This window comes from Euleptes europaea, chromosome 10 (assembly GCF_029931775.1).
Source record: "Euleptes europaea isolate rEulEur1 chromosome 10, rEulEur1.hap1, whole genome shotgun sequence".
Taxonomy (NCBI): Eukaryota; Metazoa; Chordata; class Lepidosauria; order Squamata; family Sphaerodactylidae; genus Euleptes; species Euleptes europaea.
The window spans coordinates 76,384,329-76,401,803 of NC_079321.1; the positions used below are offsets into that span (position 1 = coordinate 76,384,329).

General features: G+C 43.1%; 1 protein-coding gene across 4 annotated transcripts in view; it reads right to left on the minus strand.

Annotated features, from left to right (window-relative positions):
* Window positions 1-17,200, minus strand: part of PTPRK (protein tyrosine phosphatase receptor type K) — a 538,596-nt gene extending 521,396 nt beyond the window's left edge. For 3 of the 4 annotated variants that reach the window (XM_056856093.1, XM_056856092.1, XM_056856091.1), the window contains exon 1: window positions 17,098-17,116. Coding sequence is in view for 1 of the 4 variants with exons in the window: in XM_056856094.1 (XP_056712072.1) it covers window positions 17,098-17,200 (103 nt within the window). In the remaining 3 variants the exon portion in view is untranslated. Of the gene's footprint in view, window positions 1-17,097 lie in introns of all 4 variants that reach the window. The other variant, XM_056856094.1, reaches the window with a different exon arrangement.
* Window positions 17,201-17,475: the final 275 nt, after the last annotated feature.

A 17,475-nucleotide genomic window follows, 5' to 3' on the forward strand; every position in this document is an offset into this window, starting at 1 on the left:
AGGACGCCTAGGGATCTGGTAGTCTGCCAATCTTTCTTGATGTTCGTCAAGAATTCTGTAGTAGATGCAGCAAAGAGTGTGTCCCCTTCGAATGGAAGGTCCTCCACCTGGGATCTGGTGTCGAGAGGCAGAGCGGTGTTCCTGAGCCATGAATGGTAGCAGAGGATGATAGCAGTAGCCATGGTTCTGGCGGCCGTCTCAGCTGCATGTTTGCCTGCACTGATTTCTTGCTTAGATAGGCACAGGGCTTCAGACTGGATCAGTTTGACCGCTGATTTGGATTCCTCAAGGAGGTGTTCAAAGTGTGGGGCTGTTTTTTTTTTTCCCCACAGGAAGAGTTGGTAGTTCGCAATCCTGAAGTTTAGGGCTGCTGAAGTATAAAGCTTTCTGCCCAGGTAGTCAAGTCTCCTGCTTTCTTTGTCGGCAGGGGTGGAGTGTTGACCCTGCCTCTGACGTGACTGCATCTCCCCCGTCACTATGCAGGAAGGGGGAGGGTGTATGGATAGGAATTCTGCAGAGTCCTGCTTTACACTATAGAGGTTCTCAATTTTCTTTGAGGAGGCAGGGGTGGAAGATGGTTTTTTTCACACCAATTTACTTATCTCCGTGAGGCCCTCAAGTACAGGAAAGTCCACAATTCCTGGGGCATCAGGATAAAGTCAATTCAGGATCCTATCTTTAGGCCTGTTGTCAGAAGAAGTAGTAATGTTAATCTCAAGAGCCTCAGCCATACGCAGCATCTGTTCGCCCCTCAGGCGTAGGTCTTCTTGGGGGGGGGATGGCTTCTGTGTCCCCCACCAACTCTTCAGGGGAGGGTTCTGAAACCCCCTCTGAACTAGCCACAGAGGTTAGGGCATCAAACTCCTCTATGTCTGATTCCTCTCGAGAGACAGACTGGAGCACGGTAAAGAGGTTGAGTTAATGTATGGTGTACGAGAGGTCTCCCCTGTAGAGAAAGCTGTCGAAGCTTGCAGAAGTCCATCCAATCCTGGATGAGTTCTGGTGGAAGACTGGGTTGTCGCATTGGTTCCAAAATGGAAGTGGATGCGTTAGGATCCAAAAAGGGAGCGGTGGAAGCTCTCGGATCCATAAGGTAAGGTGCATTTGTCCTAGGATCCATAAGGACAGGGGCAGTTTCCCTTGGATCCGGGGGAAGTGGATCCTGAAACAGTTGAAGGTCGAGGCCAGTCTCAGAGAAGGAGTAGTGAGGCGACCCGGAATGTAACGACAGAGTTTTGGGTGCTAGGACCAGCTCAGGATCCGAGGAACTTGCATCTGGGGCCGGTGGAGTGGGAGATTTTGAGCTCAAATTGTGAGTGGTCGGATCGCTAGACCTCTCCCGGTGCTTTTGCTTATGTTTACGTTTCTTACTGGTCGGTTCCACGCTTGCCCGCTCCAGGGGGCGCTTCTTCGAGAACTGACTCATTTCCGCAGCGGAAACTGATGGTTCCGAGTGGCTAGGATCCGAGCTGGATCCGTGTGTGGAGGTCACTGGTGCTGAGCGAACGGATGGGGCTAGTCTCGGATCCAACGGATGGGCTTGGGGCGGAGAGCGCTCTCCTCCAAAGCTCGGCGTTTAAGCAGGCAGCACAAGCATTACGCGCCCTGGTAGAGAACCTCTGACAGATTCTACATGCAGGCACGTTATGGGTTTCGCCCAGACATATGAGGCAAAGCTCATGCTCATCGATCAGAGGGATATTGGTGCAGCATTTCTTGCAGCATTTCAAAGGCAATTTAGAAGCCATCCTGGTGCTGGGAGCAGGGCCGGGGACACCGGGGCTGAAGCGGCTCGAGTTGCGGGGAACAGGAGCACTAAAAGTGGGCTGGCAGGGAGGTCCTGAGTAGCAGCCCAGCAAGGGAAAGGGGAGGAATAAAGATTCACTCTTCCTCTAAAATGTTGAAAAAATGGCGATAAGCGCAGAGGTTGAAGAAAGTTCCACTCTCAGCAGTGGCAAGAAAGGAACTGAGGAGGGAAGGGATGCCCCGCCCAGGAGCACGGGGTAGTTTCAGCGGGAAGCTACCCTGCCTGCTCCAATGGGGGGGGGCATCCTCCTTCTCGGCCTGAGGCCATGAAAAAAGTTTCCGGTGGCAGGCCTGCATGCAGGCACAGTCCCAAATGTGGGGCTGCACCAGAAGACTGAAAATGAACTGTTTTTTACAAATATATTTGCAGCCAGTAAAGATAAGTTAAATTGGCAAAATCAACCAAGTAATGACCCCAGAAATGCCTTCAACAGAACCATGTAATGGTCAAATTAAGTATCTCTTCATTGATTCACTGAAACCTACGCTGGAATAAATTATTAGTCTTTAAGGTGCTGATGGTCAGGCTGTTTTGTTTACCTTGATGTAAACAAATGGTTTGCATGTGCATCTGTAATCTGTATCGGTATCTGTAATCTTATCAGGGTGGAGAAACTAATCGGGTAAAAACAGCCTCCTAGATAGTCACAGCTTCAACAAAGTACAGTGGGACTGTGAACCCAGGGCTGCACAAGTTGTCACATATAAATCAGAAGTATGCCAGATACACACAATCTTCCCTTGAAAAAAGGTATAGAAAGATCATATATGTCAATATGCACATGCCGTATTTATACATTAAAGTGCATATGCACATATGGAGGATGCAAGGGGATACAATCCATCTGCCATTTCAGTGTATTGCCTTGGTAAAATGTGCTAGTCTTTAGAAAGAACAAGCAAAGCATTTTTTAAAAAACTTGATATTTTATGCAAAGAGCTGAAACTTCTCAACATCCAGAATTTCACATTTTGTTTCTTTATGCAGGTATGCTTAAGTAGGCCTTCAACAACCTTCAACAGTCTTGCCAGAATAATTAGTTGTCAGACTTTAAAGTAGCTGATCTAGTAGCTGACGTAATTCAAAATTAAAAAATGAAGTGTTACATGGTTAACTTTTGTATAAGGGGGACTAAAACGTTGTAAAATACAGTATTTTTGTTTATTGGGAAGCAAATAAAGAACTTGTTTTAGTTATGTTTTAGATAAGGTGCCACACATATGAATAGGATATTGTAATGCCGTGTGTGTTAGGTCTGTTTTGTTTGAAATAATAAAAAAAATACTTTAAAAAACAGTCTTGCTAGAATATACTTTACATGGGTTTGTCTGCTTATCTGGTTAATGTGTATCACTTTTCTACATAACATTTCCTCTATTCTATCAATATTACTCTCCCTGAGGGAGGACACTTCTGTGAAGCTGCTATGGCTCTTCCCTATCTTCTGGTCAATTAATCTCATTTTCAGTCCAGACAACATATGAAATTCATCTCTGCAGGGGTGGACATTTCTATAGGTGTTACAATTAAACCCACTTTTCTTTCGGGTCAGTTTTGACAATCTGCTGTGTTATGTGGAGATTAATTTTAATGCTTGAGATTTTAATGTGAGCTTTTCCAATCCTTAACAGATTACTAAGAGCAGACTTTAGATGCCCTTCCATTCCTCAGACCAAAAGGAACCCTCACAGCAAGTGTCTAAGGTTCTGTTCTCATTGAACATCTGCAGGCCTTACCACTTGAGACTGGGGGGGGGGTGTCACACTGTTCCTCTATATCACTGGTTCCCAACCAGGGGTCCATGGACCCCCAGGGGTCCACGAGAACTAAATTGAGGTCCGCAAAACAAAGTTATAAACCCATAATAAATTAATATTTTCAATTAAAAGTTCTCTATTATAAAAAAATATATTCAAATATTATTCTAAGTTTAATGTTTAACTAACAGTTATGATTAAAGTTTATTTTCAAATTCTCAGAATTTTTATTTTGAACCTTGGGGTCCCTGCACCGAACAAAAAAGTCCTAGTGGTCCCTGGTCAAAAAAAGGTTGGGAACCACTGCTCTATATAAACACTTTAGTGCAAACAGGAGTAACATGACTCAGTCATGGACAGTTAAACAAGACATGAGTGGTGCACAAAGGCCTCCCTTGCTCTTCACTGGCCAGGTCTGATGCCTGCAAGTGCATGCCACAAAGTGTGGACAGTAGAAGGGGTAGAAAGGATAGGGCTCTTTTAGGTTCTATGGGATTGCTGCATGCATGACTTGGGCCTTTGCTTTTCTAAATCCAGGCGATTTTATTGCATGGAGGACCATTCCATCTCCCCTGCCCCATGCACTGTAAAGAGGTTCAGCCTTGCCTCATATACCACCTAAGTCAAAATTACCTCAGTCATTTACTACCTCAGTCAAAACTACCTCAGTCAAGCAGGAAATCAATGAGCAATTTGCATAAAATTGATAGTATCTTGGGTAATATTATGAATTTTATGAAAATTGTTCATTGACTTGATGAGGCCAAAGCAGTGAGAGTAAAGTTTTATCTCTCTCTCATACACACTCACCAAGTTAGAGCAGTGTTTATGTAAATCATAACTATATAACGTTTGGAAACATCAGGCTAGAAATCTGGAAGCTAGTCCAATTCAGACCCGATTCTGCCAGCTTTGAAGCATCCAATAGGTTTTCTATTACTAATCAAAACATTAGGCTCTAAATTAAGGATTTTAATAATCAAGTATCATCAACAAACTGTATGGTCAGAGCACCCCAGCCACAGTAGAAGTGGCCAGACACTTTTGAAAGTACATCAACGCTGGTCTTATATAAGAAGTGAAAAATCAGGTGGCAAAAGCATATATTTGCCTATAGTTGCGATTATTGTCTCCTTTATAGAGTAACAATACTACAATAGAATTCAATTTGTTAGAAGAAACTGTGGTCTTACACGTGTAGTCATATTTATCAAACAAATTTTGATAATAAATTTTCCAGAAGTTCACCCAGCTTTTACATCTTGGGGCCTTTCTACAATTCACCATTTTCTGACAAATAAGTGACAAATGCTGCATTCACATGTACTTTCACTTTCTTCCACAATGGAGATCTCAGGTTTCCTCTTTTGTGCAGGAAAAGAAATCCAGTTGCATGACCCAGAAAAAACTGCTTCTGCTCCTCCCCCAAAACAGAAAGTATTCCAGAGGTGATGGTAATGCACCACAACCATCTGAAAATGAAGTTTTACCACCCAACTGACTCATCACGTTTTGAGTGACCCAAGCTGCACTTGGCAAACATACTAATTTCAGCAGTCTGCTGGCACTTTCCCCTTTAAAAATATCTCCAAAATGATTTCTCGCTATAGAATCTGAAGAAGTAAGCTCTAACCCACAAAAGCTCATGTTAGAAGAAGTGGTGTTAGCCTTTATGCTGCAACGAACTACTGTTTTTCCATGTTTCAGGAAGGTGATCTGTATAATTTTAGACCTGCTTATGCTATGTTAATGAGATCATGTATGTATGTGCTTTTCATGGGTATGATCTCATTAACATAGCATAAGCAGGTCTAAAATTACAATAGTTCATAGAATCAACTTCTGACTTCCTGTAACAAGCAGGCATTTTGTCGCAGTTCAAGTATACAGAGATAACATCAGGGGAAGAAAAAATACTTAGCTATTGGACTCTATGGCATTGAAGTCCGTCCCCTCCCAAACCCCGCCCTCCTCAGGCTCCACCCCAAAAACCTCCCACCGATGGTGAAGAGGGAACTGGCAACCCTACCATAGAGCTATATAGGGGCATTATAATATCAGCCGTTTTATTTTCAATCCTTTCCCCAATAATACCTAAAGTAGGATTTGCCTTTTTTACCACTACACTTTCATTGAGCTATCTACCACAACCCCAAGATCTTTTCCCTTCTCAGTCTCAGCAAGTTCAGACCCTGTTACCCTATACTTGGAAGTTGGGAAAAGGCTGCTTTCTTTTTTCTGTAAAGGCCCTAGGTAAGAACCTTAAAAACATCAGTTCATTCTTAAATTCAATGTAGGCAGGGATGTCATGTGTGTGCATATAATTTTAATTGCCTTAATCCATGCTTGTGTCTTCTGTGTTTCAAAAGTATCTATAATTATTAAATTATTTTATTAAAGCTTTTCATTAAATCTTTTAATTTAAAAAACTGAATGATGATTGGACTTCAAATTTAACATCTTCACACTGAACCTGGAAACAAAAAAATAAACTTCTAATCTACCCTTAGCTCATACAGATGGGTCCTGGGAAAAGTGGAAATTAGCAAATGTTATAATTTTGTCACAATTATATGCATATGAACCCCATTGAAATTAAGGACATTTACAAATGCTACAGCCTGTTAGCAAAGAGAAGACTAATGTCAGCTTGTCTATTGAGTGATTTCCTGCAGTGGTCTTAACTAACAGAACAATGAGTAGGTGATAAAATCTTAAAATAATTTCAAAAGGTTTTACAGACCACTTCAAAAGAGCTCTGAAAAGCAGTTTTGTTGCATTTTGCCACCATAATTCTTAACACAGAGAGGCTAATCTCAAACCACAACTATGAATTAGAGACCAATTATGAAATCAGCACCAGGTTTCCAGTAAAGTCTCAAAAGCATCAGAATATATTCTTCTGGAAGAACTGACTAAACATTTACCAACTTCAATCTTATATTAGTGTAACCTCCAGGGACAGTGTACAGCTAATTAAATGTAAGCGTTTCTGTGGAGCTTCCCTGAATTCTTGATTGCTTACTGCCTTCTCTGTCTTGGGGACTGAGGCCAATCTTCTCATTCAGACTGCTTTATGCATTATGGAATGCATTATTTCATTTTACAGATGCAGTCATGTTTTCTTCAATCTCTTTTCTGGACCTCTTCAAACCTGTACAATTGTCTAAAGGAAACGGTTAAGAAAGTGAAAGACTATGATGAAGTTTGCCATCCTAAGAAACTTTTTGAAACACTAAAAACACTTTTGCTTCCACGCTTAGAAAAGTCAAGGATGAGATGTTATATTTAGCATCTGGATGCTATTATCGTACACTGCCATCTATTCAATTACCTTGCAATATATCCAAGATCTGCAAATGCCATTAATGATTACATATGGCATTCTTTCAAATCTACAGGATCACCGTGTAGACTGTAAAGCCTCAGTCTGAAGATTTTAAAGCAAACTGTTCGTCAGTTTAAGAGAAGCAACTCTACCACCACCTGAGTCCTTTCACAAATATCTGTGCTCTCACTCTGCTTCAGCCCTAAAGCAGATTGCACAGTCCAGCTCCTTATTCAAAATTCTGCCAGAAAAGAAACTGCCCACCTTGTTCAGGACCTGACCAAGAATCCAGACCAGACACAGATCCTAAGAAAAGTGTTGAGGGAAAATTGTTTGCTTTGGGGCTTGAGATAAACTACTTCTAGCATCTTGGAAAGGGTTGCTTTCCACCGAGAGCCTCAATTTACAAAGAAAATACAGGGCGAGAGAGACTAGAAACTAGGTATCACATGACAGGCTGAAGGATATATTACTATTGTGCCACAGTTCCCTGACCAAGCCCAAGTTAATATTCTCTGGCTGTTCATATAACATTTCTGACCAAATAACATAGTACCCCAGGATGTTAGACATTTACATATTGCACAGGAACTAACTTGTGTTTGCAACCACAGGCATACTCAGAGGCTTTCTGTTAACCCCAGCCCTTTTAATTTGTATGTTTAGAACAAGTGTTCCCAGACTGCTGTATCATTTATTCACTGTATGTTCAATGTACACTTTTAAAAGTTAGATTTATATTCAAACATATGTGAACAGACACCAATTCAGTTTTCCCAGTTCTTAACACAGACGTTTTGTGTCACATAAAACATATGAAGTAAAAATTCATTCTTTTAGCACTTTTGAGCAACCCTATGTGAAGAAAACCGTGGATAAGAAATATCCATATTGACTCCTCTTCTGTTGTAGCCAAGACAAAGAGAAAGCAATTGCAACACCTTACCAATAAATACCCAAATGGATCATTTAAGTAATTATATGTGGCATTCATCGATCTCAAAGCCGCACTTGATTCCATCTCAAGATATCATTTACAGAGAAAAAACTCTGTAATATTAATATAGATCATAGGTTGCTAGAGCATATACCATATATACCCGTGTATAAGCCGACCCGTGTATAAGCCGAGGTGCCTAATTTCTCCCCCAAAATGGGGAAAAATTAGGCACCCGCGTTTAAGCCGAGGGTCGGCTTATAACCCCTCCCCCCCCCCGCAGGGTTACCTGACAGGGCTCCTGGCAGCAAGCGGCGTGGGCCCGGAGGCGGCGGCACGTCCCGGGTCAGCCTCCCCGCAGCTGCAGGAGGCCGCCCCAGGCGGCACGAAGCGGCGGCGCGGCCCGGTGGGGGCCGGGACAGCCTTCCTGCAGCTGCAGGAGGCCGCCCCAGGCGGCGCGAAGCAGTGGCGCGGCCCGGAGGGGGCCAAGGCAGCCTCCCTGCAGCTGCAGGAGGCCGCCCCTTGCGGCAGGAAGCGGCGGCGCGGCGCGGTGGTGGCGGCGGTAAGTTCCCCCCTCCCTCCTCCTTCCTCTCCCCTCCCCCTCTACCGTATTGACCCGCGTATAAGCCGAATTCGGCTTTTTCAGCCCTTTTTTTGAGCTGAAAAACTCGGCTTATATTAATAGTACAAAAAAATATACCCAAAACACCAGAAATGATGCTATTGAGTATGATACCTGATGACTTGTTAATACAAAGGACTTTTTTGATTTATGCGACAACAGCTGCAAGATTGCTTTATGCAGCAAAATGGAAAGGGGCAGACACTCCTGGGGAAAAAGACTGGATTATGAAAATGTTTGAACTGGTGGAAATGGCAAAACTTACAGCTCCTTTAAACCAAAAAGACAATGTACGGTTTATGGGGGAATGGGAGGCTTGGATGAGATATTGTGAATATGAATTAGGGCTGGGGAAATTGGAAGAGTACTTTTTAATCTGATCTAGATGACACTATTAATATAAAGAAGTGTAATTAATTATATTAACAGACAATTGTAATTGAAATTTAATTGAGATATAAGAATAATTAAGATCAGATCATATCACGATGGGATAGAACAGTTTATTAAGAGGCGGACGGAGGTGAAGGGGAAGTCAGAAAATTTTCCTTTATTTTTTATTTTATTGAGTACTTAAATAATTACAACTATACTAGTTATGATTTAGATTTTCAGATAACTTTCATTGTTGTTTGTTAACATGGAAAATTTGTATTATAAAAACCAATAAAAATTAAAAAAAAAACTCGGCTTAAACGCGAGTATATACGGTAAAAGGCCTTTATACGGACACCAGTTTAAAGACCCGACTAGATGTCCATGGCCAATTGTCTGGCTCAGTTAAAACCACCAAAGAGGTCCACCAAGGCTGCATTTTGGCTCCACTGCTTTTTAATCTATATATAAATGATATGGTACAATTCTTGTTGGGTCATTTCTTTCCCGTCAAACATTGCTAATTTCCCAGACGCGAATTGGTCATAGAAGGCTGTTGAGACCGTTCAGCTCCAACTGTAAAAAAAATCTACTTCTTGTTAATTATGATAAAACCAAACGTATGGTTTTTGCAGAAGACTGCACTATTATAAATGGACAATGGATGAGAAACAGTTAGAATAGGTATCTAGCTTTAAATATTTAGGGGTGATGTTTCATCAGGCTCTCGGACAACCTTTATTGACTATGCTAAGTATAACCTCAAAAAACTGTCCTTGGTTGTCTTAGATTTTATAGGAGGAGACTATCTGATTCATCCAATTGTAGAAATTTATAGAAAGAAATTACTACCCCAGCTTCTGTATGAAACACTGATTTGGGGATTTGGAAATCTCCAATCTTTAGAAATTTCTCAAAACAAATTTGCACACCAGTTGCTAGCTGTTCTGCCATCAACACCTTTTAGCTATGGTTAGAGTAGAATTATCTCTACCCTCAATAACAACCCTAGTTTATAAAACAACCATTAATTACTGGCTAAAGATCATCTTCTGTACATCCCCAGGTCTTTTGACCTTGGTGTATGGAGAGATGAAGGATAACTCATGGCGCAGTTCTGTGTTGAGATTGGTGGCTCGTCTTGGCTTCTCAGTAAAATACTTGAGGACCCTTGGATTCTATGCAGCAAAGCTACTCATAAAACAAAGATTGTTAGACCGATGTAGGTCTTGTAGGCAACTTGAGAACATCTATATTTTACAGACAGCTATCTTCCTCTCCCCTGACTCTTTCAGCGTATGTTACAAGTACAGAAAAGCAAGTACAAGAGAACACTTAGATATTTTACTTGGCAGTCTTGGAAGGCCATTTTAATAGGATTCCATATAGAAAAAGAGTCTGCTTCTGTGATCAAAAGTCTATTGAGGATTTATCCCACGTCACATTCCAATGTCCAAGATATGAGGTTGAATGTAATAGATTTTTGTGGACCATAATATCTTGCTTCCCAGGAAAGTCAGATCAGGAGAAATTAGTTATATTATTGAAAGATAGAGACAAATTCATTTCTTTCCAAATGGCAAGATTTGTTGCCACCATCATGAAGGATAAAAAGATGGTGGGACATGCTGACCATAGTATGTCTGACCCATGACTGCTCCACTCTGGGTCACCTGTAATCTTTTATTTGTCTCTGGTCTGGTCTTTCTTTCCTATTATTAGACATATATTTTAATGATTAATTTGTATTTTAATACTCTCTGAAAAATGTGCTGCCATGTCATATAGATGAAAAATATTTTGAGGAATTGGCAAAAACAAATAGATCAGTATATTTTTCAGGCTAAAATCCAAGATCTGCCAAGTTTATGAGATACAGCGCACCTGAATTGCTTACTCTAATAAAGAAGGCAGAATTCTCCATGATCAAAATTAACAACAAAGAAATTTCTAGAACTTTGAGAAACCTACACATTTTTTAAAGCAACGTCATAAAATATAGATACATTGCTAGTTTTTGACATTCTGAAAAAAATTTCTCAAAAGCTAATGCTACAGTGGCATACAGGGACCAGGGAAACACCACTTCAAATTCCTACTCTGCCATTAAACTCATTGCATGACTTTGAGCTAGTTGTTTTTTCAAATTTATCTTTATAGTGAGGATAATGCAGGCTTGGGAAGAAACATATGTATCTAGTGTGTATGCTAATATGTAACATGAACTCTTGGCAAAACATGGAGATGTGGTCTTTCATGTGGTTTCTGAAGACATTTTAAAACATTTTCTGGAGAGCGTGTGAATGCTGCCCCATAGAATTACCATCCTCCAAGAGGGACCTGGAGTTCTCCCAACATTAAAACTGATCTCCAGCCTATAGATCCGCTAGAGCAAATGGCAGCTTCAGTGGATATACTCTATGGTACCACCTCATCACTGAGCTCCCTTTCCTAACTTTATCCTTTCTAGGCACCACCCCTAAATCTCATGAAATTTTCTGAGCTGGAGTTGGCAACCCTATACCCTATACTTTCATGAAATGTAACAAGTGTTTCTGTTGTCAAATGGCAAACTATTGACTACTGTGTGAATCTCTCAACATCCATGGTTGTGACAATTACTACTGAAGTGAAAGGGTCAGTACCATTTAATGAAACTGCAGACAGGCCAGGCGTGCGGTTTTCTTACATGCTGTATTTCAGTCCTACAATAGTGTCCATATAGGATTTTTTTCCTGAGGTGACAGCAAAGCTCCTTCTGGCATTCAGACAAGCATCTGGCAAATGAGACACGTGCGGCCTCAATTACAGTATTCTCTAATGGCATCCTCTAACACCACCTTTTCAGGGTTAATATATTTTAATTGTGGTGCCTAGCTAAATGGCAATTCCATTAAGTCTTTATTTCTTTAAGTAATAAGGCTTAACATGACTCCTAATATTAAAATTAAAAAGCACAAAAACCTTAGTTCTTTTTCTTTTTGTTGAGTAGTCAAGTGAAATTTACCTGTTTCATTCTGTGGCTAGTAATACCAGCAAGGTTAAATAACATGCAAAAGTATCTTGCCTTTTTTTTTTCAGTTCACAAAAGAACAAATTTTGTTTCAAAAGATTAATCTTCTATGCAAAACTGGTGATACCTGCAGCATCTTAACAACACCTGTTTCCACATCATTCCTTGTATTCACCTTTTAATTTAGAATTCTTTACCTCAATCATCCCATTCCAATGATTTTGAGTTAGTCACATGATCCCCTTACAATTGCAATCATGTTTCTGGCTGGGCCATGGAATGTATATAAAAGACGACCTGTTAGGAGAGAGTTATCAGCTGAATGCAAGTCAATTGAGGCAAGTAAACCCAGTGATAGTAGATATGCAGTGTTAAGCTTATCTCCAGTAATTGTGTGAAATGGGCCTTAAATCAGATACAAGATTAAGAATGGGAAGAGTTAAGAGGGTCAGGACCCAGGAATAAGTGATCATGTTAATAAACCCTCCCCCCAATACAGAGCTGTGCAGTCTTTCCTCATTCAAAGAACCACCACTCGTGTAGACCAACTGTGTTCTTCAAGACTGTCACATAAAATGAATGATCAAAGGCTTCCATTTTTGCCACAGAGGAATCAGTTTCACAATTAACAAAAAATATTTCTTGCTTTAGAAACTTGTGCCAGTTTATAACAAAAAGTTCTGGGTTCTACCAACCTGGTTCATATCATTTCAAAAGTGATTAACTTGGGGGAGGGGGGAATGTTTTTGATGGTAGCTGTTAAATTAAATCTACAAACTCATTTGTGTCTGGCTAAATTTAAGATTTGCTGACTTAAAAAATGGTATATTCTTGGCTTTAAAACCTACTATATTCTTTGCTGGTATAGCAAAAAAGACTACAATTACATAATGGGTACATTTTCTTTACTTTTAAAAGTTTCTATTTACAGTTTTTCTGCTGTCATAACCCATTTAACAAACATTAAATTCTAACATTTAAACAACATAGTTTCAGAAAATCAAGGAGGACAACATTAACTTAAATCTTTGCAGAGAAATCAAGTGTGTGACAGAGAATGAAATCTGATCCTTGCAATGAAGGTAGAGCATTCTGGCCTCATGTCTGTTCAGAATATTTTCATTTATATAAAAATTCTTCTTCTGTTCCTACTGTGAAATATCCTATGAATATCCTCTGGAGATTTATCTCTCTGAAGTGGTGTGGTCAGATATAAGAAAAGTTGGGGGGGGGGGTTGCATTCCAAAGAAGCATCTCTGGCTTCCACTCATGAAGAGTGACTTATTACCTCCTCCTATCCTTTGACTCCCACATCGTCTTAGCCTACATACCCTGGGGAATCTGCCAGCCTATCACCAAAAGTAAAATCCATACACAACATAAACTGATGGGCGATGTGACTTTCATCTTAATGTAAAAGACTACAGCAGACAGGAAAAGAGAGAACAGCAGCACTAAAAGTGCTGTTCAGCAGCACAGAGCCAAGAATCAACCCCTCACACACCTGTAAATATATCTTCATAAAAAAATTTAAAAAGATACCTAGCAATTTTCAGCTATAAACAGAGAGTGGAAGCTACTTGTAAAAAAATCATGTCTCACTTCACTTTCTGCTATTTGCCCCATATATCACCATTTCCAGCAACATTTTCAGGCATACCAAGCCCCTTTTAATTCCCACAAGTGCTTTAATGTAAACTATTTGAGGGAAGGAATGAAGGCATCAGATAGCCACTTGGAGTAGAGCCATTTTCACTCAGGTTTGTGAAGCATATTTCAACCAGATGTTACTACAGCACACTGCATAACACGACACACAAAAAATCAGCACTGGTTATCTTGTACCTAACAGCCCTTCATATATGGAAAACTGACAACTAATTCAAGATATAATCTAAAGATTACATACAATTTCAATTAATTTACGGGTGATGCCCATCAATAAGATACTGAAATGACAGCTAGTAGACTAAGATTATTAAAGATGTTAATTAAATTATGATCAGGACAGCCAACATTTATAGTGGGTCTGATAACTTTAACACAGAACACCAGACAAGAATTACAATTAACTTTATATAATCAGTGGAAGAGAGAGAAACCAATTATGCTGTAAAATAAATTAGAGTGACCAATGTATGCAATTTGGCAATTGTGCTTGGCAATCTGTATGTATTTATTAGCAGAGAAATACCGATTTGCTACATTCTAAGGCTGCAATCCTAAGGATACTGTCCTGCGAGTAAGCCCCACTGAATAATATGGGATTTACTTCTAAGTAGACTTACTTAGGATTGCTTCCTAAATCTCTCTTGAGCCCTTCAACAGCAGCAGTAAATTAAAAAGAAAGTAATGTAAACAAGGTGAAGAGAAGTCACAACAAAAATTACAGGTTACTAGCGATTACATGGGATTTATGTAAACAAACATTGAGGCAGCCTCAATTCCAAATTCTTGTAGCCATATTGAAAGACAGTCATTTTCCATTCCCTTTCTAATTAAAATATGGAAAGTATCCAATTAATGGCGCTCCAATTTCATTGTCATATACTGGAATCCAAGAAACAATTAGAACATGGAGAATAAAACATTTATCTCACACATCCTAGAAAACAGTTTTAGCAATCTCAAGGGATGACATACCAAGTAACGGGTGGGGGGAGAATCATGAGCCTTGGAGAACTTTAATGCAGGAAGTCTGAAAGATAACCCCCTCAGAGACATGGTCAGTTTGTTTTTGGTTTGCTCCAACAACATACCAAGTACTGGTTTGTTCTTGCAACAGGTAACTGCTCTACATTCTACATCATGAAGCACTGTGGAAGTTTAAAATACAGAGACATTACTTCTTTCCTTGGGGGATGGAGGAACCAGTCCTAGTATGCAGCATCTGAGTGTAAAAGCCATGCTCAGAGACCGCATACTTGGTAGCATTGTAACTGTTACAGCTAAGACACAAATTTATATCTGATTGATGGCATACAGACATAAATGGGGTGCTTAGCAATACTGTATGGCATAGGAAACATAAATATGTGGAATATAGCTGCCACCTCTCTCCCTTTTAACTTGCCATATTACCAAAAATATGTTTAGATATGTCAAGTTTTGCATCCTTTGATCAGTATGGAAAAGAGGTGTGCTGCTGTGGTCCATTGTTCTAGTCTACATATTTTAACTTTACATTATTGCAGTGTATTGATGTATTTTATCCAAATCTGTACACCCATCTTAAATTTTGGAAAGGCAAAATACCATTTCAAATTAAATGTGCTCAAGAAGAACACAGACCACATACACCTACTTGCCATTTATTATTTTTAAACATACCACCTAAAATAACAAAGTGAGATTGCCAACTTTGAAAATTAGGGGCAATCCTAATCATGGCAGTGTTCTAATTCAAATACCAATTTACAGGAATAGCCTGCTAAAATGGAAAAAATAGTGTGTTTTTCAAAGTCAAGCTTATAAATGCTGCTTAATACTCTTTGGCAATGGAAGGAAAATGTTCCATGCAGTCTGCACGGTTAAAATGACACGCAGTACAGTTAGGAAGCAGCGCTTCAAGTAGTTTCATCTGATCTGCAGAACACCCAACAGTGCCAGGGCCCACCGAGATCTGTCCATGACAAGGGGTGGGGGGGTGCAAACAGGCTAAATTGAGAATGGTATTCAGCTTCTGCATGAGTGAACTCAGCTACGAAATCAACTCAGGCTAGAGGAAATGGTTAAATCCAATACTTTGTCTGGGATTTGTGTGCACGGCCCTTGAACTGGGCAAGCAGGTTTGTTGGGAGTTTCTGCATTTCGTTGTGTTGCTGTCAACTGTGCTTTTTTTTTTTTTTTTCTTCTTTTTAACCAGCCCTGCTAAAACCTCCCGATGACTTCCCCGGGCTCGACTTAATCACCACCTTTCCAAAAGCAAAGCTTCAGCCGAAAGGAGAGCGAGGGCAGACTTGCAAAGAAAGAGGCGGCCGGTCACAGACACAAAGGCCATTTATTCATGGAAGGTTTTGCCTTGGATTTGCCACTCTTGAGATGCCCTTTTTCCCCATCCCTATTCTCAAAACTCAACAATAAGCCGCCGTGCAGAGTTTTGAGAAGTCAGATGGGGGAAATGGGCATCTAGAGAGTGGCAAATCCAATGCAAAACCTTCCATGAATAAATGGCCAAAAAGTTCTTGACGTCCGCGGCAGCTCCGCCCGACGGTTCGCCCAGGTGAAGTCGCGGCCTCGGGGGGGGGGGGGCGGCCAGCCGCGACCCGCCCCGCCGCCAGCAGGGAGGGAGCCCGGCACAAAGTCAACAGAAGCAAGCAGGACCCGGCCTCTCGCGCCTGGGCGCCGCCTGTTTGCTCGAGCCACCCCCCCCCCCCCGGCACCGCTCCAGCCCTTAACTCTTTCGCCACCGCCTCCCCCTTTGGGGCCGAGCCTACGGAGCTGGCCGGGGGAGGAGGGCAGCAGAAGAGAACCCCCTCCCCCAGCCCCGGGTCTGACCGCGGGTGACCCGCAGCGAGGTCTGACCCGCAGGTCGACGGCCCCCTGACCCCGCAGCAGCAACGCCCGGGCTTTCCAAACTGCCCTTCTGCACCCCGCGATTGTCCTCCCCCCCCCCCAACCCGGGCCGCGGGGCAAAAACACGGGCACAACTTCCACAGCGGCTCAGGCCCCGCAAGCCAGCACACACACGCACGCACACCGCCCCGAAGAGAGGCCCAGGAGTGGCAGAGGAGCCCGCCAATTCGCCCCCCACCCCACCTTCTCCCCTCACCCCCTGTGGAACGAGCGGAGAGCACCGAGGGAGGAGGAGGAGGAGGAGGAGGAGGAGGAGGGGGGGGTCTGCTTCCCGCCTCCCCACCTTGCCCAAGACCCGCGATCCCGAAACCTCCCCCCCCCCAGTCCCCCAACGCCCAGCTCTTCGGCAGTTCCGACCCCCCCCCCCGACCACCACCCCCCGCCCGCCCTGCGGGGCCTGGAGGAGAGCGGCTGGCCCGCCACGACGCCCCACCTGAGGCGGGCAGAGCGAGAAAGAGGCGCCCCCCCCCCGTCCGACCGCCAAGTTGCCAGCCTGGCGCGGGACCCTGCGAGAGAGAGAGAGAGAGAGAGAGAGAGAGAGAGAGAGAGAGCGGCCGGCCTCCCCCCTCCCCCTCCAGCGGGGAGACCCCGAAGCCCCCCCCCGCGTCCAAGAGGGGAGGGGGGAAGAGCTCGCGCCCCCCACCCCACCCCACCACCCCCCCGCGAGAGCCGGCGCCGCTTACCTGCGGAGAAGTGGCCGCGAGGCGCTCCGAGGAAGGCCGCCGCGGGGGCGGCGAGGGAGGCGAGCGCCGCCAGCAAGCCCACCGCTCCGGCCCCCGGAGCCATGGGGGACACTTTGGGGAACTTTGCCCAGGGGTCTCGGGCTCGGCGCCGAACCACCGAGGGCGCCCCGCCTCGCCCCGAGAAACCAGCGTCCCCTCCGCCGCCACAGTCCGTCCCCTCGGGGCGGTGCGGAGCCAGGCGCGACCGAGCGGCTCCCCTCCCCGCAGACTTAGTCGGCTCACCCGCGGGGGGCGAAGGGAGGAGCGGAGCGCCCGTCCGCCCGGCCCTCCGGCCCAGGGAAGCAGCCCCTCGCCTCGGCCGGCCGCCCAAGACCTGGC